This window comes from Pelophylax lessonae (assembly GCF_965119305.1).
Source record: "Pelophylax lessonae genome assembly, chromosome: 6".
Taxonomy (NCBI): Eukaryota; Metazoa; Chordata; class Amphibia; order Anura; family Ranidae; genus Pelophylax; species Pelophylax lessonae.
Window position 1 is genome coordinate 146,523,585 of NC_138773.1, and position 23,466 is coordinate 146,547,050.

The window sequence follows — 23,466 nt, forward strand, 5'->3', positions numbered from 1 at the left end:
GACAGAGTACACTTCTTTGACGACCCGGAGGCAGTAATATCCTGGCTGGAACACCTTGAGGCACGAGGCTGAGCCTGCCTCCTGCCTTTTACTCCTTGTTGTGCACTGACCCCTCACTGGATTTCCTGAACTTGAGGACTACTCCCTCCCTTATCTGCTTTAGATGTCACCGCTATTTACCCCCTGGATTTTCCCTGCCTGTTGTCTTGGATCTGGAGTCATGTCGGAAGGTGCCTGCTTCCTTTTTTTTCCCTTTATCATCTCTCCTCTGACTTCTATGGCCGAGACCGAACGTTTTTTTGTTTGAGATCTTTTTCTCCCTTTTTTTTTTTTCTAACTGGCATCGGCAATCTTATCCTCACACCCTGGCGGAGTCATGGAAGTCTCTCGCTTTTTGTCCTAGACGCATGCAATGCTACCCAGCGAAGTTTCGCTCTTTATGTTTGCCTATGTTAGGCACATACACCAGCCATCCCTCTGTCACCGCCGTGCGAGGCAGACGAGACCCTCCCCACTCCTTTTGACGCTGCATTGGTTCTTTTCTTTTTTTCATTTTTGGTGGGATTTGCACGGGTTGTTTGGTTGGTTGGGGATTCTACGTGCACGCACCAGTTGGGGTGGGTGCAGGGCGGGGGGGGGGTGGGTGGGTTGTCTTTATTGTCATTCTATGCTCTGTTTTTTTTAGTTTTGAGGAATATGTATTGCACTTTTGTATATGTATTGCTTATCCCTGCACTACTGGGTGTACCTGCGATTATTATTATTACTAACATGTGTTTTCCTTCAGCACTGCTGTTAGATAGATGCCTGGGCCGAGAGGCACCCCCGGAGCTCCTGCACACGAGTATGCTCACTTCCCCCCCATGGCGCACCTTAAATTCCTAACCTAGAACGTCAGGGGCATGAGGGACAGACTTAAGAGATCGGCGGTGTTTGATGTCCTGAAGCGCCTCAGGGCTGACGTCGTGGTCCTGCTGGAGACCCATCTTGATGGTACGCTTCAGCGGGCACTGAGACGCCCCTGGCTGGGATGGACGTTCCATTCTATGTTCACATCCCACTCCCGAGGTGTAGCGGGCTTGGTTGCTAAATCCGTGCATTTTGAGCTCCGGGGGTCCCTGATAGACCCACAGGGAAGATATGTGTTCCTTGAAGTACTGTTGTATGGTGAACCTTATTTACTGTTGGCCTTTTATGTTCCTCCTCCCTTTGCGGCCTCCATCCTGCTTGAGGGTCTGGACTTCATGGTGTTGCATCCCTGTATACCAGCGATCTGGTTGGGGGACTTCAACAACACCATGAACCCTAGCTTGGATAGGCTGTCTGTCCCTGGAGTTACACAGCCCCAGCCCACGACTACCAGGTTTGCACGGTTGATGGCGGAATTTAATTTACTGGACACTTGGAGGGCAAAATACCCCTTGCTCAGGGCATACTCCTGTTTCTCAGCTACCCATGGTTCCATGTCCCGTATCGACTTGATTTTTATATCTCCCTTTCTACTCCCCAGATTATTGGACGCAGGCTTCGCGGCCCGTAGCCTTTCAGATCACTGCCCCTATTGGGTCACACTTCAGGTCCGCAGTGAACGGGTTCGGACAGCTTGGCGGCTGAATCCGTTCTGGCTCTCCCTTATTCCTGAGGGGGACGACATGTCCGCCAGGTGGCAACAGTTTTTTGCTGACAATGGTGGCTCGGCCTCCCCCTTGGCGGTTTGGGAGACCTTTAAGCTGCATGCTAGGTCCACACTGACGGCCGCTATTAATGCTATCAAGGCAAATTCCGCTCAGGCTCACGTAGAGGCGACTGGGGCCCTGGCTGTCGCAGAGGCTGCGTACGCTGCCGACCCGACCCCCGCAGGCGCAGATCAACAAACTTTTGACTAGAGTAGTGGAACAGCTGGAATATGAGAAAGCCCGTAGGACCCTCTTCTTCCAAAAGCAGAGGTTATATGAGCACGGTGAACGTGTGGGCAAACTCTTGGCCTATCTTGTTCACTGCAATGATAGGCCCCCGGTGGTGATTACTTTACACCCCCCGACTGGACCTCCTGTTTCCGACCCTGGGCTGGTAGCGGATCGATTTCGGGAATTTTTTAGCGACTTGTACACCTCTACCGCACCGACCGATGACTCCCCCGATCTCCTCGTACCTGTCCCCAGACGTTCTTCCCCAACTGACAATTGAACAACTGGCGATTCTTGAGGCCCCGCTTTCACAGGAGGAGATCACTGAGGCTATGGCCAGGTTTCCCAGGTCTAAATCCCCGGGCACAGATGGGTTACCTATAGAATTTTACTCCACCTACTCTGAGGTACTGGTACCGCATTTATTATCTATGTTTGAAAACGCATTTGAGTCTTCCACGTTACCTCCCTCTATGCGAGAAGCCTTGATTGTCCTAATCCCCAAGCCGGGTAAAGACCCTCATCAGCCCGCCTCTTATCGTCCGATTTCCCTGTTGCAGGTGGACTTTAAGATATTGGCCAAGGTCCTTTCCATCCGCCTGAACAAAGTCATACTGTCGCTTGTCCATGCGGACCAATCGGGCTTTATGCCGGGCAGGAATACATCCTTCAACCTGAGGCGTCTGTTCATGAATCTACAGGCTGATCACGATAATGCAGGTTCCAGAGTCGTGTCTCTAGACACAGCAAAGGCATTCGACTCGGTTGAGTGGGGCTTCCTGTGGCGGTGTCTGGAGGGTTATGGCTTTGGCCCCAATTTTATCCGGTGGGTTCGTATACTTTACCAGGCACCGGTGGCGAGGGTTCTGGCTAACGGGAGGCAGTCGGATGGGTTTCCTCTTACCAGGGGTACCCGTCAAGGCTGCCCCCTCCCCCCCCCTCCTGTACGCGTTGGTGGCCGAGCCGCTGGCGATAGCGATTCGGTCCCATCCTGATGTGCACGGTCTCCGAGTGGGTGGCCTAGAGGAAAAGATAGGCATGTACGCAGACGACACCCTGCTGTACCTGGCTGACCCGGGTGCCTCCCTCTCCACTGCATTGACTCTTATTGAACAATTTGGTCACTTTTCAGGACTACAGATTAACTGGGACAAGTCTCAAATTCTGCCCATTGACGATATATCCTCCCTCCCCATTGACCCACGTTTCCCTTTGCAGGTAGTGGACCGCATTAAATACTTGGGGATCCAGGTGACCAATTCTCCAAAAGACTACATATCCGATAATTTACAGCCACTGTTTGCATTGTTAAAGGCCAAGACGCAGACTTGGGCGCGTCTCCCGTTGGGGGTGCGTGGCCGCATTAACCTTGTAAAAATGGTGTTACTCCCCAAACTTTTGTACATTCTATGGCAATCCCCAATTTACCTCCCTCTCAAATTTTTCCTTCAGATGGACTCTATCCTTAAGCCCTTTATCTGGGGGTCCAGTAGACACAAGTTGGCCTGGCGGAAACTTAAGAGTCCCACTGACCTGGGAGGCCTGGCCCTCCCTGATTTTAACTCATACTACTTGGCTTCACAGCTGTCCCACTTTTTCTTTCTTCATGGCTCCGATAGGGAGAGATTCCTGGCCCTCCTTACTCCTGCCTGGGCCCACGCATCTGCAGATCCGCTGTCATTGATTCTAATGGGTATCCGGGGGGCGGAGTCCCGCGGGGACAGGACGTCCATGCTGTTTCAGTACAGGCGGGTTTGGAATGTGGTGTCCACTAAATTGGGTCTTCCCGCGCTACATGCGCATACGCCGTTGTGGCACAATGTCAGCCTCCCCGAAATTGCTTCTATCCCAGATGCACATGTGTGGGCCAGGTATGGAATCATCTATCTAGCACACATAGTCACCAATGGAGTCCTTAAATCCTTTGACGCCCTAAAGGGGCAATACGGTATCCCTAACCATCTGTTCTTTCGCTACCTTCAAGTCAGACATGCCTTCTCTGCTCAATTCCCCCGACCTGTTCCTGACTTGGCCCCGATTTCGATTTTGGAGGTGGTGATGGGTTCTGAGTCTAAACAACTCATTTCCCATATGTACAATGCCCTACTTACGCCGGCGTCCACGGTCTTGGCGTATGCAGTCAAAACTAAATGGGAGGGAGATGTCGGGACGATTGATGATGAGGAATGGGAGGATGCCCTCGATAATTGTAAACTAGTATCCCCGAAACTTTCGGATCGCTTAACTCAACTAAATGTCCTCCACAGGGCCTACCTGACGCCGGTGATGGTGGCAACCTATCGCAGTGAGACCTCTGGTCAATGCCCCATGTGTAAGCTGGAACGTGGCACCTTTTATCATTTGCTCTGGTCCTGTTCGGAGGTTCAGGGCTTCTGGGGGCAGGTGGTTAGATTTCTCCATGACACCTTGGGTTCCCCCTTGACGCTGGCCCCGAAGTTCTGTTTATTGGGGATACCCCCTGATGTTAGCACGGATAAATACACTACCCTGTTTCTACATGAGACACTGTTCCTCGCCAGAAAATGTATAGCACGCCGCTGGATGAGGGACTCACCCCACTCTTTCCAGGACTGGCTCCGGGAGGTTAATGTAACTCTGCCCTATAAAAAACTGGTCTATACCCATAGAGGATGCACGTCCAAATATAACAAGATATGGGATAGGTGGGTTCAGGTCCCGGAGACGTGTGTCACCTTGATAATGCTGATTGTCAGCCCTGTCCATTCGTGGGGGGTGTCGCAGCTGCCCCTCATAGCAGGCGCGGCACCTACTTTTACCTACAGAATGGAATTCCTGTCAGATGTGTGTATTCGCTGTGCCCCTCGGCTCTTATCGCAGTGATGGATTTTCTCCCTTTTTTTTTCTCTTTTTATGGTGTTAGTTTGATACCTGTTTGTTAACCCAGCTGTATTGTTCCTCTCACGTTTTCATGATACATGTGTGCATACTTCTGTGTATTTGACTTTATGCTTCAATACAATAAAGACTTTGTTGACTTAAAAAAAAAAGGTGTACCAGCTATTCTTCCTTTTTCTTCATTATCCAGTGCATATGTTTTTTAAAATGTTCTTCTGGTACGATTGGCGTGATGTTTTTTTAAAAATAAAGAAGATTTGAACCGTCTACATTATGAGGAGTCTCCTTCCTTTTATATCCTGAGCATTTACAGGCGAAAGAATCGCGGACCCCCATCTCTAACCAGGAGACCGGAATAACTGTGAGCAAAGCTTATACTGATTCCTGCTGGCATATGACACCGGGAATCCACCACATCTGGCAAGTGGGAATTCTTACCACTCTACACTGAAGCGAAGGGTCACAACATTGTTGCACATGTGTATGCATAGGCACCGGCAATTTTAAGAGTCACACGAAAAGACTTTCTGTTATATTGCACAATTGCAATATTTTGTATCAGCACTATTGCAGTACGGACTTCATCCACTATATATCTATGCATGATTGGTCTGCAGCACAATATTATTGTTTTTTCTTTGCAATATGTATATATATATATATATATATATATATATATAAAAGTTTTTTCAGGTTGGAATTTTTTAGAGCCATTGGGCTGGTTTTTTACTCGCTTATTAATTGTACTATCTATTTATTGAGCAATCAATAATAGCACATTTGCACTTTATACTATTTGGAAGGAATAGGTATATATATGGTGACATCTCACTGTTCATTTATTTATTGCACTTTATAATCAATTACCTATGGATGGCACACAAAATTTGTTATAAGACCTTTTTAATGTCACATTAGCACTATATAACACCATTTTTTAATATGGGGTAGCGCATTTTTTATCTACCTTGAGATTTGTTCTGGGGGTTATTGGTGCCATGAGAACCGGAGCAGGAGGGTAGGGAAAATAAGAGTGGTGGCTGGGGGTGTCATTTTACCCTTGGCAGGGTATGTGGAGGCAGATAAAGCTGCAGCAGGATGGCAGGGGGGGGGGGCATTTTTGGGTTAAAAGCACTGTTATCCTCCGATTAGGGCTATTTGTTTGTTTAGCAGAGTCTGCTGAACAGTTTAGCTATAGGCTTATGGTCATTAAAGTGACCATGAGCTTAAAGCAGGAGGAATGAGATCCGTACTGCATATGGTCCTGACCAACTGAAAGCAGTTCTGTAGGTCCATACGCCGTACGGATCTGGCAGCGAGAGGGTTAGTTCTATTCTATTAGATCTGTAAACTAGTTATCTCTGCAGTTGCATGGGGGATCCAACTATCCCAATATTGTCTAAGCAGAGGAGAAAGCTCACTCATTAAAGGCCCGTAATTTCTTAAATGTCTTACAGGACAACTTCACGTCTCAATTGTTGGATTCCCCAACTAGAAAAATGCATTGATAGATCTAATTAAGAATGATACAAGTCTGATCTCAGATGTGGAAATACGAGGCAACATGGGATGTAGCGATCACAGGATGATCACATTTAGCGTTAATCATAGAAAAGGAAGGCACAAGAATACTAAATTTCAAAACGAGCAAAGTTTTCTGAACTGTGCTCAATACTAAGATATCAATTGGGACCAAATCCTAAAAACTTCCAACACGGAAGAAAAATGGGAATGGTTTAGGAACACATTACACAAAAAGGTATCACACAGTGTATTCCAATAGGAAATAGATTTAGAAGAGTGAAAGTTAAACCTGGGTGGCTAAGCCGTAACGTAAAAGGGTATAAAACGTATGCTCTACACTGTGGTAAAACAAGTAGGTGCCAAGAAATAAACTTATAAAAAGTGCTTTAAAAATATTCTAAATCCAGTGATATATCAAGGACTCATGCAAACCAGTGTTCAAACCAAGTAATCCATTATGCATGGGAGGAGACGAGTGATGTCACTCCCGGCTGCGGCCGAGTTTGGAAGTTCGAATGTGTTAGCAATCGTTTGCTGAGTGACCCCCCGGTTTTGTTCGTTGGATGTATAACAGTAATTTTAACTGTATGTCTCTACATTTTTTTTTAATAAACTTGTTACCATTATATTGAACAAAACATTGAACCTTAAGCTGAGTGGCCATTGCACATAATGGTGGATCACTTGGATTGAAAACTGGTTTGCACGATTTCTTTATACATTACTGGATTTATAATATTTTTGCAGCACTCCATCAAGAACTTCATCTATCATTGGTGTTGCTCACACAGCACTGGATTTTAGAGGCACTGCCCATTGGGGCTATTATGAACTGATAATCACTGTGTTTTTTTCATTAACATTCATTGCACATAGCAATGTTTGATTAACTGCTTCATATTATTTGTTTTTGTAAATGATCATTTCAGCATTTTTTTTGGTGTTTTACTTTGAGATATCAACACTTTTGTTTCAGCACCACTCCATATTTACGTTTAAAATATTTAAATATATTAACAGTAAAAAAGCAAAATCAGTACACATTGCCCACATAAAAGATGATGAAGGGAGGATGCTTAAGAGTAACACAGAGAAGGCAACTATACTAAATTCTTTCTTCTCAATTTTTACACAGAAAAAGGAGGGGTAAACCAAACCACGAATGTATTGTTAGTAACACGTCATAGGACGTACCCTTGTGGCAAACAGAGGCCGGAATCAAGAGAATATTAGAAAAGCTTAACACAAATCACCAGGACCAGATGGCTTACACCCGAGAGTCCTCAAAGAACTCAATGAGGTTATAGCTAGACCAATATTACTAATCTTTGTGGACAGCATACTGACTGGGATTGTACCAGCTGATTGGGGAAAAGCCAATGTGGTACCATTATTCAACAAAGGGAAGAGACATATTCCTGGAAACTAAAGGCCAGTCAGCTTAACATCAATAGTAGGTAAATTATGGGAGGGGATAAGAGACTATATCCAAGAATTTGCAGAAGATAACAGTATCATTAGTAGTAATCAGGATGGGTTTACAAAGCATCAATCCTGCCACACCAATCTGGTAACATTCTGAAAGGAAGTGAGCTGCCATCTAGATAGGGGGAGGCCTGTGGATGTGGTGTATCTAGAATTTGTAAAAGCATTCCATACAGTTCTACATAAACGCTACATAAATAATATGCAAACTGAGGTCTGTAGGCATGGACCATAGGGTTTGTTCTTGGATAGAACCATGCTGTCTTCTGTCTGTATCATGATTGTATTGTGATTATTTTCCAGATATTTCATGGGTTTTATGGAATAAATATTTTCACCCTTTGTATCCTGGAGTGCAGTCATCTCTTCTATCTTTGTTCCTGGATATAAAACTGGTTACTGGGGCGTGTCCAAAGGGTGGTGATAAATAAAGTGTACTCAGACTGGTCTGGAGCAATAAGTGGGGTACCCCAAACCTCTGTTTAATGTAGAGAAATGTAAAGTAATGCACTTGGGGGCTAAAAACAAATGCAAAATGCTCACTAGTGGGAGACCCTGTGGGGGTATTAAGGATAGAGAAAGATCTGGGGGTCCTAGAAGAAGACAGAAGGAGCAATAGCAAGCAATGTCAAGCTGCAGCTACCAAAGTGGGCAGAATATTAGCATGCATAATAAAAGGGGATCCAGAGATAAAACTATAATCATGCCACTTAACAAAACTCTGGTTAGGCCACATCTGAAGTATTCCGTCCAGTTCTGGTCCCCAGTCCTCAGAAGGAATGTGCTGGAGAATGTCCAAACAAATTAACAAGGGGACTAGAGGACCTCAATTACAAGGAACGATTAAAAGCAATAAATTGATCTATCCTCCCTGTAGAAGAGACGATTGAGAGGGGACATATTAGCAATTTACAAATACCTCAATGGTCATCACAGTGTAGGAAAAAAAAAAAACTTCAGTCTCAGGGAGTGTAAGAGGACATGGAGCCACACAATGAGATTGGAGGAGAAGCAGTTTAACCCTAGGGGTTTTTCACAGTGAAAGCAATAAGGGTGTTAAACTCTCTTCCACAATTGGTGGTGTCAGCGGGGAGTATTGATATTTTTAAAAGACTCTTGGATGAGCATCTTAACAGCTTCAGCCCCGGAAGGTTTTACCCCCCCCCCCCCTTTCTTTTGGTGGTATTTGGTCACCTCTGCGGTTTATTTTTTTGCTATAAACAAAAAAACTGAAAATTACTTTCTGCTATAAGATACATCCAACAAAAAAATGTGCAAAAACAAATTTCTTTATCAATTTAAGGCAATACGTATTCTGTTACATATTTTTGGTAAAAAAAAAAATCCCTATAAGCGTATGTTAATTGGTTTGCACAAAAGTTATAGTGTCTACAAACAATGTGGAATTTTTTTGAATTTTTGTTTTTACTAGTAATGGCAGCGATCAGCGACTTATAGCGGAACTGTGACATTGCAGTGAACAAATCTAACACCTGACATTTTTTTGGGGACCAGTGACATCAATACAGTGATCAGTGCTAAAAAATATGCACGGTTACTGTACTAATGACACTGGCAGGAAAGGGGTTAACAGGGGGCGATCAAAGGGTTAAATGTGTCCCTAACGGTAACGGGTGCCTGCTAACTGTGGGGGGGGGGGGGGTTTCTCTGAGTGGGAGGGAAGACAGATTCAGGTTCCTGCTTTGCAGACACACAAGATATCCATCTTCTCCCCTGTCAGAACGGTGATCTGCCTTGTTTACATAGGCAGACCGCCATTCTGCCTCTCTTGGGAACGAGCGTGTGTGGCCGATAAGACGTTGGGGCCGCCGGACCGGCCGATTGGCTCCCCCTCTGTCCAACTAGTGTGCAATTGTATCTCCGGCAGCGGGTGCGCCGCCTAGAGGCTATTGCACGGAATGACGTACAGGTACGGCTGACCTCCCGCAGTTAATGTATGTTACACGGTCGGCAAGTGGATAAAGGGTAAAACATACAGGGATATGGGAAAATGATTATTGACACTGACACACGTACACCTACACAAGTGGAACTGTATGGACTATTGTCATTATTCAACAATACCTACTATGTATATAGATAGCTTACACACAACCCGGAACCAACACTAGTTTGCAAGCAACCAAGCGCTTAGAGAGGATACCTACCTCTAATATAGTGCGATAACAAATGCTGCTACTTGATAAAATAACATGAAATAAGAGAATATATGTAAATACAAGCAATATGTAGATACAAAAAATTCTAGTAGCGCAAAAAAGAATGATAAGCTCACTCCCCAATCACATTCACTGAAAACTTGTAAAAACTGTAGACATAAATATAAAAATATATATATAAAAAATAGTCCCAGCATGAATCAGTCCACCAAAGCAGCGTTGAAAAACATATGACAAATAGCGATATTCACACTGATGTATCCCTTGAAAGATCCTAATCGGTGCAGAAATAAAGGATCACCTTGACCACCACCACTGTGCTCTGAAGGGGGGAAGGTAATGCACACTCACCGACTTCACTGGCCCAGTGATTCTCACCACTGAGCAAACAAGCCACAATACAGCCACTACCACTCGGGCTTCCGGATTGGGACCAATCAGACCAATGACAGGCTCTGCTGCATCCACTTGGGGTTCCGGGATGGGGCCGATAATGGGCTCAATCAAGTAAATGGACATGCAAGGGAAGGAAGGAATAGAGCTCCACTAGTGTGATAACGTATAATACTGGCTTTATTCCAAAATACACAATACATCACACTCACATGACATCAGTTGAATATTCGCATGACCGGAGGTGTATACCCATCGGGACCCGTATCCTGACTCCACGCCGCGGATCGCGCCTTCCGGGTGCTCACTCTCCTCGTACACTCTGACTTGGTTACGCCGCCTGGCCACGCCCCGACGCGTTTCGTACTTCCGACTTCCTCACGGGGGCGTGGCCACGGCGGTAAGGCAGCAAACTAAATACCTACGACTCTCCGCCCATCCGGGCAGGGCCGTGGTGTACGCAATTTGTCAATGGCTGAGCACTTCCTGTTCCGGACGGACACCAATAGACGCGGTTGCCTAGCAACCACGACTCCCGTGAATCTTGGTCAAATCTTTCTCATGCCCGCTCCCAGTACCATATTAAGAGACTACAATGTGCCTCGTAAAGCTATAAAGCTAAAAATCATGGTACCACGGGTAATGAGGCGTCTCACTATGAACAGGAGAAATGCATACCGCCATAGATTGTGCTGCATTCAATAATTCCTAATTGTGCCATATAGTGAATCATAATAAATGCACACATCATTAAGCAATAATATTAGCACCACTGTTGTCATTGTACCTCAATCCAACAAGAAATACTAATAAAATTAAAATAAAATAGAATAAAAATACACCTCAAAAGGTGATCAATATAATATATACTAATACATCATATATCACATGTAAAATATATACTACAGTGAATACAGTAGAACCGAGATCATCAAAACAGTACAGAAATAACTCAGAAAACCTTTCAAAATTATTTAAAAATATATTAAAAATATTATTAAAAATAATTTTAAAATATATATAAACCAAAAAATAACTAAAAAATAACTACTTAATAAAATTAGTTAAGAATCACTTATAAAGCAATTTAAGTCCAATTCGATGTTTAGGCCAATCGGGCTGAGAGATTGAGTCATATATATCCATTTAGTTTCACACTTGGATAGCTCTCTCACCCAATTGGCCCCCCTCCAGGATGGCGTGACACGTTCTATGCCCCAGAACTGTAGGCAACTAGGGTCACGTTGGTGGTGTGACCGAAAATGAGCCGGCACACTGTGTTCTTTTTTGCCTTTAATGATGTTAGAAATATGCTCACCAACCCTTATACTCAGGGTGCGTTTTGTGCGGCCTATATATATCAGTTTGCAAGGACACATTAATGCGTAAACCACATGAGTGGTATCGCATGTGATTAGATGTTTAACATCAAACTCCTTATCAATGGCCTGCACATAGAAGGAATCCCGTCTTCTTAGGTTCATGGTAGTGAAGGAACACGTCCTGCACCTCCCACACATATGGAACCCTCGCCGACCTGGGAAAAAGGAGGTATTTGGTGCATCAAGCACCTTTTTTACAACCCTATCCCCGAAATTCGGGGCTTTCCGATATATAAAATTAGGGACCTCCGGCAGAACAGGGCCCAATGTGGTGTCCATACGCAGAATGTGCCAATGTGATTTAAATATGGCCTCTACTTTTTTGTAATCCTCGGAGTAATCGGATAAGAAGCTCCATTGCCTGTCATCCGACTCACCCCGGGACCCTGTACTATTCTGCAGGCATGTGGACCTGGGGATCTCTAGAATATTCTTTATCTCCCTATCCAAAATCTCTTCTTTATAACCTTTTTGGACAAATCTATCCTTCAGTACACCTGCCTGAGATACAAAGTCCTCATCACGCGTGCAATTGCGTCTCACCCGCATGAATTGCCCGCGTGGGATGTTGCGTAGCCAGTTTGGATGGTGGCCACTCTGAATTGATAGATAGCTATTTCTGTCAGTAGTTTTAAAAAAGACAGTTGTAGTTAGCTTCCCTAATACTTTTTTAATATTCACATCCAAGAAATGGATTTCAGATTGGCTCCAATGGAAATCCAATTGGATGTTATTGGGGTTGTTGTTCAGATGACTCATGAACTCGATCAAAGACTCCTCCGTATCGTTCCAGATAAATATAATATCATCAATAAATCTCCTATAGTAGAGAAGGGACGGCCTCTCTCTACTAAAGATGTACTTATCTTCCCATTCTGCCATAAAGAGGTTGGCGAGGCTGGGAGCAAACTTCGCTCCCATAGCCACGCCCCTCTTCTGGCTATAGAAATTTTGCTGATACCAAAAGTAGTTATGCCCCAGACAAAAGTCTAGGGCATTACGGATAAATACCTTTTGGTCAAATGGCAGGTCATCACGCTTGCTCAAAGCCCAGTTCAATGCTAATAGGGCATCATCATGTTGGATGATGGTATAGAGGGACGACACGTCCGCCGTCACTAGAAAGGCGGACGAGTCGTCCCCCAAGACCACATCATCCAAAGACATGAGCAAGTCCTTGGTATCCTTCAAAAAAGCCTTAGTGCTCCTCACACTAGGCTGTAGAAAGGTATCCAAGTATTGACCCAATCTTGCACATACTGACCCAATACCGTTTACTATTGGACGTGGCGGTGGGCACTCAGTGTCTTTGTGGACCTTTGGGAGTGTGTACACTATGGGTATGCGGCAGGCACTAGGTGTCAAAAAGTTTTTCTCCTTCTTGGTTAAAACATGCTTAGTGTAGCCTTGCTGCACCAAGGTTTTCAGATCCGTTACAAAATCCCCTGTCGGATCCTTAGGCAATAACTTATATGTTGTCCTGTCCGCCAGCATCTCCCGTAGTTGATTATGGTACATCCCCTGGTCCATTATGACTACTCCTCCTCCCTTGTCTGCCGGTCGGATAATGATATCCTTCCGTTCTTCAAGGGCGTCGAGGCCTTCCTGTATGTGCATACTCCTTCTTTTCACTGAATGGTCAATAGGCATTGTTTGGAGATCCCTCAGTACCAAATTTCTGAACACCTCCACTGATTGGTTGTTCCTTACTGGGGGATTCCAAATTGATTTGTTCCGCAAACCACTATTAACCATACCAGTGGCATTGGTATTGCTTACAGATGTAATGGGATTATTGATAAGGTATTTTTTGATGTTTACTTTGCGTATAAACTTATGGGTATCAATGTACGTATTAAATTTATTGATGGTACGTCTTGGAGCACACTTGAGGCCTTGGTCGAGAATATATAACTCCTTATCAGATAAACTAACTGAGCTGATATTATAAATCCCCTGACCTATCATTCCCGTCTTCTTTTTCTTGAGCTGGATCCGTCTTCCTGCTCTAACTCCTCGTTGGGGTTTGTGTTTTGATTTTGATTGATGTTTCCACGGTATTCTCCCTGGTAACCTCGGGTTTGAGGCCGACGTCGACCTCTCCCCCTCCCCCTGCCCCTCCCTAAAAAAGGTTGGTTCCGTGGGGTTTCTCCTGCATTATCACCCAACCCACTTAGTGGTTGGTAGTGATTGTAGGTGTTAACTTGGTTACCATGGAAGTTACCTCTAGTGTTGCCCCTATTACTACGGCTTCTCCCTCTCTCCTTATTTTGTCCCCTAATAGGGGGACCTGTCCAACGTTGTACACCAAGGGGAGTTCCCGTTTGTGGCCAAGTTCTACCATTCGTAGTAGGGGTTCTAGGTTCCTCCGACCGTGAAGGGTTAACAGAGGGACCCACAGACGGCTCTCTCATAGGAACCGGAGGAGTAGACTTAGTACTTCCTGCAACATTTAAATCAGCTTGCCAGCAGTATACCTGGTTGGATTTAAAATCTTTTAAATCCCTGTTAAATTTTTTGACTTTTTTCTGTTGTGTTTCCTTGTCAACCTTATCTAATTTGGACTTAGTTCTCTCGTTAAACTCTTTAATCTCTGTTGTTTCCTGAACTTTCTCTATTTTTTTCTGTAATTCTATAATTTGGTTATTAATAATCTCCATTTTTCTTTTTTTCCTTTTAAGGATTAGGGTTTGTAAACCTATACCTGCTTGGTGAAAAAAAGAGTACCACTCTTTAATGGACTCTTCATCCGTGAGACCATCCTGGGGGGCAACATCCCATCTTAGACCCCTACTGATCAAACCCTCCGAGAGGTAAAATTCGATGGTATTGATGTCCCACCAGGTTCTCACTTGCTTTTCTAATGTGAAAGCTAGAGTTTTCAGGGTAGATGAAATATCCTCGTCAGGTGTTGCCACCTGATTGGCACTAAAAATATTCTTAAGATCCAATTGTCTGGACCCCAAGAACTTTATAGCGTCCATAGCAGCTGGGTAAGAAAAAATGTATATAGATAGCTTACACACAACCCGGAACCAACACTAGTTTGCAAGCAACCAAGCGCTTAGAGAGGATACCTACCTCTAATATAGTGTGATAACAAATGCTGCTACTTGATAAAATAACATGAAATAAGAGAATATATGTAAATACAAGCAATATGTAGATACAAAAAATTCTAGTAGCGCAAAAAAGAATGATAAGCTCACTCCCCAATCACATTCACTGAAAACTTGTAAAAACTGTAGACATAAATATAAAAATATTGGTTGGGTTGGTGAGCATATTTCTAACATCATTAAAGGCAAAAAAGAACACAGTGTGCCGGCTCATTTTCGGTCACACCACCAACGTGACCCTAGTTGCCTACAGTTCTGGGGCATAGAACGTGTCACGCCATCCTGGAGGGGGGCCAATTGGGTGAGAGAGCTATCCAAGTGTGAAACTAAATGGATATATATGACTCAATCTCTCAGCCCGATTGGCCTAAACATCGAATTGGACTTAAATTGCTTTATAAGTGATTCTTAACTAATTTTATTAAGTAGTTATTTTTTAGTTATTTTTTGGTTTATATATATTTTAAAATTATTTTTAATAATATTTTTAATATATTTTTAAATAATTTTGAAAGGTTTTCTGAGTTATTTCTGTACTGTTTTGATGATCTCGGTTCTACTGTATTCACTGTAGTATATATTTTACATGTGATATATGATGTATTAGTATATATTATATTGATCACCTTTTGAGGTGTATTTTTATTCTATTTTATTTTAATTTTATTAGTATTTCTTGTTGGATTGAGGTACAATGACAACAGTGGTGCTAATATTATTGCTTAATGATGTGTGCATTTATTATGATTCACTATATGGCACAATTAGGAATTATTGAATGCAGCACAATCTATGGCGGTATGCATTTCTCCTGTTCATAGTGAGACGCCTCATTACCCGTGGTACCATGATTTTTAGCTTTATAGCTTTACGAGGCACATTGTAGTCTCTTAATATGGTACTGGGAGCGGGCATGAGAAAGATTTGACCAAGATTCACGGGAGTCGTGGTTGCTAGGCAACCGCGTCTATTGGTGTCCGTCCGGAACAGGAAGTGCTCAGCCATTGACAAATTGCGTACACCACGGCCCCGCCCGGATGGGCGGAGAGTCGTAGGTATTTAGTTTGCTGCCTTACCGCCGTGGCCACGCCCCCGTGAGGAAGTCGGAAGTACGAAACGCGTCGGGGCGTGGCCAGGCGGCGTAACCAAGTCAGAGTGTACGAGGAGAGTGAGCACCCGGAAGGCGCGATCCGCGGCGTGGAGTCAGGATACGGGTCCCGATGGGTATACACCTCCGGTCATGCGAATATTCAACTGATGTCATGTGAGTGTGATGTATTGTGTATTTTGGAATAAAGCCAGTATTATACGTTATCACACTAGTGGAGCTCTATTCCTTCCTTCCCTTGCATGTCCATTTACTTGATTGAGCCCATTATCGGCCCCATCCCGGAACCCCAAGTGGATGCAGCAGAGCCTGTCATTGGTCTGATTGGTCCCAATCCGGAAGCCCGAGTGGTAGTGGCTGTATTGTGGCTTGTTTGCTCAGTGGTGAGAATCACTGGGCCAGTGAAGTCGGTGAGTGTGCATTACCTTCCCCCCTTCAGAGCACAGTGGTGGTGGTCAAGGTGATCCTTTATTTCTGCACCGATTAGGATCTTTCAAGGGATACATCAGTGTGAATATCGCTATTTGTCATATGTTTTTCAACGCTGCTTTGGTGGACTGATTCATGCTGGGACTATTTTTTATATATATATTTTTATATTTATGTCTACAGTTTTTACAAGTTTTCAGTGAATGTGATTGGGGAGTGAGCTTATCATTCTTTTTTGCGCTACTAGAATTTTTTGTATCTACATATTGCTTGTATTTACATATATTCTCTTATTTCAATACCTACTATGTAACTTGAGGACTTTATTATAAGCATATTCCCTAAAACAATGATTATAGGACACAGAATCAGTTTTTACTGAGAGCCTAGGGTACACTTTTTTCGAACAGAGCTACACGACTATGAATTTCGGAATTTGTTGCCAATATTTTTATTTGCTTTAAATTTCAGAAGATGATTCTTTGACAGGTGACATCAATGTGTACCTGTACCTTTACAATTTACTGTAGTTTATGCACTACATAGTAATGTAAGAGAAATGTATAAAACTGTTTATGTAAGGTCTATATTTTTCAGTTATCTGTATAAAAGCTAATGCAACACAATATGACTTTTTGTTAGATTTAAATGGCAGTGTTGCTTCAAAGCTAGCACACTTATCCTTTATCGCAACCTGTGCTAGACTTATGAAAAGCTGATTTTCTGCCAATGTCTTCTATAAATTCTGAATTCATACACACACAGCTCCAACAAGATTATCACAGCAGGTGATTCACAGTCCTGTCCAGAGTTGCGAGGGTAGCTGCACACTGAAGGTTTTTAAAAAAAAAACCTTCAGACTTTATAATCACTTTAACTGCTGGAGAAATAGGCCACCAAAAATAAATGCAAAAGAAAAGTATATGTGCCTTTTCTCAGACCAACATCTTTCTGTCCTGCCATGCTGACAGGTCCCCAGCACACACATTACAACATCCTGGAACATTCCTTTACCAGAGTTTATGTCCCCTACCATACATTCATACACATTAAACTAACACTCCACTTCGGCATATACTGCCCTCTGCATACATTTTGGCATTCTTCTGCACATACTGCACACTCTCATACCTTCTCAACTCTTATGCTACACACATTGCCCACTGTCATTCCCTTCACAGTGCTCTATTGCAAATGTTGTCCATTGCCATACACTCAACAGCTGCTCTCCTGTCTTTACTCACCCCTGCCATGCTCTCCGGCTCATACCAAATCCTGTCATACCCTCCAGGACTCATCTCTTACACATACGGCACATGTGACCCCCTTCAACATTTTTTTCCAGCTCACTTTCATACAGACAATACCAAATATGGAAATAAATAGGCCTAAAATCTAACAATAATTAACTCAAACTGCTGAACGGCACTATTGTGTCGATGTCGTTTTCTCTAACTGCAACTTTAATCTTTTCTTCTAGGGTAAGTGTTATATCGAAATCAAATTTGTCTTCAACAGGAGGAATATACACTGATCACCAAATATAAAAAGGGTTTTTATTTAGGGGACTGCCCTACATTAAAAACTTTCCCTGACCTATTTGATTCTGTAATTCATATTATTACATATAATCCAGACCACTTTGTACAGCTTGCTGTATATTACAAACTCTGAAACGCTGCAATCCGTACAACATGCTGTACACAACATATGCTACGTACCCCAAACTGCTGAAAATTGTATAGGTTATATTTCCCAAACCAATGCACCTTGTACACTGTGTTGAACATTTATATCATAAAAAGTTTCAGGAATGCAGAATTTCATCCCAAATTTCATTATAAACGGGTTCACAATTTCCAGTCACTATCTAAATTTAAATGCATTTAAATTGCTAAAATAGAGTCCCTAGGAAATGCAGTTTACAACATTGATTATGTTAACTTTACATTTATTATACCTCTACATGTTATTCCTAAAGTAAATGTCAAAGTACTATGAATAGTATTTGTTTTAAACCAGTAAGCCTTAAATACCACTTACTCAAAAACAGAGCTGTCATTTTGATCCCCCCAGATGAGAATCTCAGTGATGGAACGAATCGTCTCCACTAATAAATTGCGATTCTGATCAGTGACAGTGGTGTTCTTCGTTAACACATGGTACATGTATCTAGAAAGCAAAAAAAGGAAAGTTGGGAAATTTTGAAACACACCCAACAGAGGACTATGAAGACCCCTGTTAGACTTACCAGTAACAGTATTTCCATGAATCTTCCAGGACAGCTAACAGAGAGGATTTGCTCCACCTTCTACAAGAAACACAAATCAGAAGAAGTTTAAAAGGCCCCTCCCTGCCCTTGTGCCTCAGTTGTTCAGAAGATAGAGAAAACCTCCACCAACCTGCACACGGGAAGAAATCACGCCCAAAAAAAACAAAGGCATCTAGAACGTGTACATCACCCCACCAAGCTGTATAAAAAAAAACATCATAAAAAGGGTGGGAATATGGGCGCTGTCCTGGAAGATTCATGGAAAGACCATTACCGGTAAGTCTAACAGGAGTTTTCCTCCATCTTCCAGGACAGCTTACTTGGAGGGGATAAGCAAGATTCCATACCTTAGGGAGGGACTACAGCCTGTAGAACTTTCCTTACGAAGGAGAGGTCCTGGCTGGAGAGCATCTGAACTCCATAGTGCTCGATGAAGGCATGCGAAGACCAAATGGCTGCTTTAGCAATCTCTTCCCATGATGCTCCTGAGCTTTTTGCCCATGAAGCGGCTAAGGACCTAGTAAAGTGAACTCTGATCCTTTTAGGAGAGGCCTGACCAAAAAAAACTATAAAGTGCAGAGGATCATTTCTCTAATCAATCTAGCGATGGAACTTACGGATACTTTAGCACCCCTTTTTGGGATCATCAAACAAAATCAAAAGCGAAGCGGAATTCTTGAATTCCCTAGTAACCTTTAAATAATGAAGTAAATATCCAACATCAAGAAAGCTAAACTTCTTTCACATTCTTAAGGGAGCTACAAAAACTAGGTAAAATCACCTCCTGTGAACTATAAAAAGAAGAGACCTTAAGTGGGTACAGAGGATCTGGCTTAATAATAAATATCTTCCAGGCCTATTAAAAGGGGTCTTAGCAAGAGAGAGATTCCAGGTCAGAAATCCTTTTGCCTAAGTGACAGCCACGAGAAGGGGGATTTCAAATGCAAGCCATTTTAAAGTACACTCCCCCAGGGGCTCAAAAGGTTCCCCGGTAAGAGAATTGGGCACTAGAGACAAGTCCCAAGGGCCCACTTTTTTGATCAATCTTGGTGTGGACCTGATCCTTACCAAGAGAAACCTGATTAAAAAGTGTTCTCCGCTAATCTAATATCTAAGAAAACTGACAGGGTTGCAACTAGGGATAGACCGATATGTTTTTTTCAGGGCCGATATTTTGTACATTTAAAGTTTTGAAAAATAAAGACAATTTTTGACACAAATCTGGTACTGAATATGTTAATTTTGTTTAATGCTTAATGGCTGGCTTGTTGCACCTTGTGGTGGGTGGGTGGCTGGCACCCTGTGGTGGGTGGCTGGCTGGCACCCTGTGGTGGGTGGCTGGCTGGCACCCTGTGGTGGGTGGCTGGCTGGCACCCTGTGGTGGGTGGCTGGCAGAGGGCCTGTGGGAGGATGGCTGTCTGGCACCCTGTCTGTGGGCGGCTGGCTGTCTGGCACCCTGTCTGTGGGCGGCTGGCACAGGGATGTGGGCGACTGGTACAGTGCCTGTGGGCGGATGGCTGATACAGGGCCTGTGGGCGGATGGCTGATACAGGGCCTGTGGGCGGATGGCTGATACAGGGCCTGTGGGCGGATGGCTGATACAGGGCCTGTGGGCGGATGGCTGATACAGGGCCTGTGGGCGGATGGCTGATACAGGGCCTGTGGGCGGATGGCTGATACAGGGCCTGTGGGCGGATGGCTGATACAGGGCCTGTGGGCGGATGGCTGATACAGGGCCTGTGGGCGGATGGCTGATACAGGGCCTGTGGGCGGATGGCTGATACAGGGCCTGTGGGCGGATGGCTGATACAGGGCCTGTGGGCGGATGGCTGATACAGGGCCTGTGGGCGGATGGCTGATACAGGGCCTGTGGGCGGATGGCTGATACAGGGCCTGTGGGCGGATGGCTGATACAGGGCCTGTGGATGTGGGTGGCTGGCACGGGGCTGCTGTGGGTGGGTGTATGGCTGTGATATACTCCCGCGAGACTAGTCCAGACTCCAGACGAGGCTGTCCAAGGAGAGGGAGGTGACCCAAGTTCAGCTTTGCTCAGTAGACTTAAATTGATCATCATGCAAAACTCGCGGGAAGGCAAGGAAAACGTGAGAATAGAACCCCTGAGATTGATCAAAAAAGTAGGCCTTTGGGACTTTTCAATCTTGGTGTGGACCCGATCCTTGCCAAGAGAAACCTTCTGATTAAAAAGTGTTCTCCGCTAATCTATTATCTGAGAAAACTGACAGGGTTGCAACTAGGGATAGACCGATATGGTTTTTTCAGGGCCGATACCGATATTTTAGTCACAACTTATCGGTATCGGCAGATATGGGGCAATATTTTGTACATTTAAAGTTTTGAAAAATAAAGACAATTTGTCTTCTTTACCTTTAATGGACCAGAATGGTTCTATGTTTATGCACCTGTAAGCCTCTATACAGTCTGTCCTGAGCTGAAGAGGTCTTAACCAATTCTTCAATCTGCTTAGAAGTGTAGATAGCCTTCAAAAGTTAATCGAAGTACCTAGCAGAGCTACCAGCTACCTCAGTCTCTGAGGAGGAACCTCCTTCAGACCCTGAAGTTGAATTGTCACCCTCTTCCAAGTCAGAGCCTGCCTGCTATAGTCTCTAATTCTAAAGGGGGAAGTGACCTAGCTAAGACAGAGGGTTCCTTATTAACTGTGACAGAGCTAGAGGAAGGAGGACCTAAACCAGCAAATTTAGAACTAAAATACTGAAAAAACGACATCATCCTATTCATGGAGGACATTAACTACTTTTAGCATGCAGATGACTCAGATACTGCCCCCCCCCCCCCCCAAGGGATATACATCTGTCACCCATAAGTTTGTTCCTGCAATTCCTACATCTTTTCTTAGGGGGCTTGTCAAGCTGGAAAAGAACAACAAAACATACCATGGGAGCAGGATTGCAGGTAGAGGCAGATGCCGGCTCTGCTAAAACAGGAGCTTCATCCTCTCCTGTGTTGCTGTTGGGGTCCATAGTGTCCAGTACTTTCTTTCCCCAGGCTGCCAAATTAGCTGCCGCCAGAGGTTCTTCACCACCACCGAGAACAGATAGGGAAAAGCCAGACCACAACCCGCAGTCAAATGCAGAAGTCACCCAGTCTGAAGCAAGCTGTAAATAGTACCTCACTCCGGGAAATAAATCATTGTGTACGGAGCGCCTACATGTCACTTCCGGTTTTGGCGCCATCTTGCTGCGCAACCAGAAATGCGTAATTTGACACCATCTTGGTACACCTGGAAAACAGAGGAAGCCGGCAAACAGTAAGAGTCCCAGGAAAGCTGCTCTGAAGAGACAGCCACTACCATCCTCCTAAAAACCCTGGTAGCACCATGACAGAAGCACCTCCAGAGGCCAAGGCTGCCAGCTGAGCTGTTGTAATTAGCTTCAAAACTAAGGAAGGCAAGTACCAAACAAAAGGGGGGAACCTTCCGGTATAAATACACAGAGCATAGGAACACCTAATCTGAGCACCAGATAGGGGGTCCAAAAATCACATCCACCAGATCATAGTAACAAAGCAAACATTGCAGTGTGTACTCCTGGAGGGTCTGGAAAAACAAAACAACTGAGGTACAAAGGAGGGGAGGGGCTTTTTACACTTTCTGATTTGTGTTTGCTGTAGAGAACAGAGCCAATCATCTCTCCAAGTAAGCTGTCCTGGAAGATAAAGGGAGAAAGCATAGTTCACATACACATAGCTTTTTATGCTCATCAGACTAAGGAGATCTCTTCTACAACGCTGAGGTGGGACAGTGATGTCAAAATATCCACCTTGTCCAATCAGAGAATGCTCTGCATTCACACAAAAAAAACAACAAGGCTTTCTATGAATGCAAGCAGTACCAAACAAGCGACTGCCTGTTGACAGTGTGCAGAGGGGAAGCTGCTCAGCACTGGGCCCAGGGTTTTTATGGCAGAAGAGACCCTCTTGCCTGTTACATTACTGTACCCTAGGGCTCGACAAATCCAAGGTGCCAGGTTGCATCCTGGGCTTTTGTCAGCCCATTCCACTTCACAGGGGTTCAGGAAACCGCCCCCCCCCCCCCCAAGACAGAGCATTTGTTGCTTGTGAGAGCGGGATGAATACTGCTCAATTCACATGGGATGAATAGGAGAGGACGACAGTGGGGATCGGAGCAGTATATATCCCACCCACACAAGCAGCAGTAGTGGTAAGATCGTGGCCTGATCTAGGGAGCTGCCACAGCGAGTTGGGCTCCCCCCCCAGAGCCCAGCTGCACCCCCCAAAAGCCCTCCACCATGCCTAATACTGTTCTGGAGGTCTCCCATCCCTGCACGGTACACAGCTTGAGCAAAGCACTAAGAGCTCTTTCTCCCCATCCAATTCCATTACACACAGCTACGATGTGCATAGTGCAGAGCAGGCTAATGCAACTGAGCTGCTGTTCTGAGTTCTGACCATGGATTTTCACAAGTAAGACCTAAACACAATAGCCAGCTATATGCTGTGCTGTCCCGGCATGCCGAAAATGCTAGCTGTAACATTGGTTGTGCTCTCAACCAAACTGTCAAACCATTCAATGGCTGGTGTCATAACAGATCATATGTGCAGCATCATGGCAGTTGTAGATTAATCAGAGGCCAAGATGGCAGCTTCCTTGGCTGAAAACTATAGGAGGGTTTACTTCCACTTTCAGCTCCAGTGTGTGCTATGTGGTGAGCAGGAGATATTAGTGCCTGTGTTCAGGCTGTGTGGAGGAATGTGAGACAGATCTTTGCCCAGTGCCCTATTAGCAGTGACCT

General features: G+C 44.4%; 1 protein-coding gene across 2 annotated transcripts in view; it reads right to left on the reverse strand.

The window, feature by feature from the left end:
* The window catches only part of CLEC16A (C-type lectin domain containing 16A), a 1,483,716-nt gene that overhangs the window by 1,452,163 nt on the left and 8,087 nt on the right, over nucleotides 1–23,466 (reverse strand). For both annotated transcript variants that reach the window (XM_082262146.1, XM_082262145.1), the window contains exon 2: nucleotides 18,448–18,576. In XM_082262146.1, coding sequence (XP_082118272.1) covers nucleotides 18,448–18,576 — 129 coding nt within the window. The remainder of the gene's footprint in view (nucleotides 1–18,447; nucleotides 18,577–23,466) is intronic.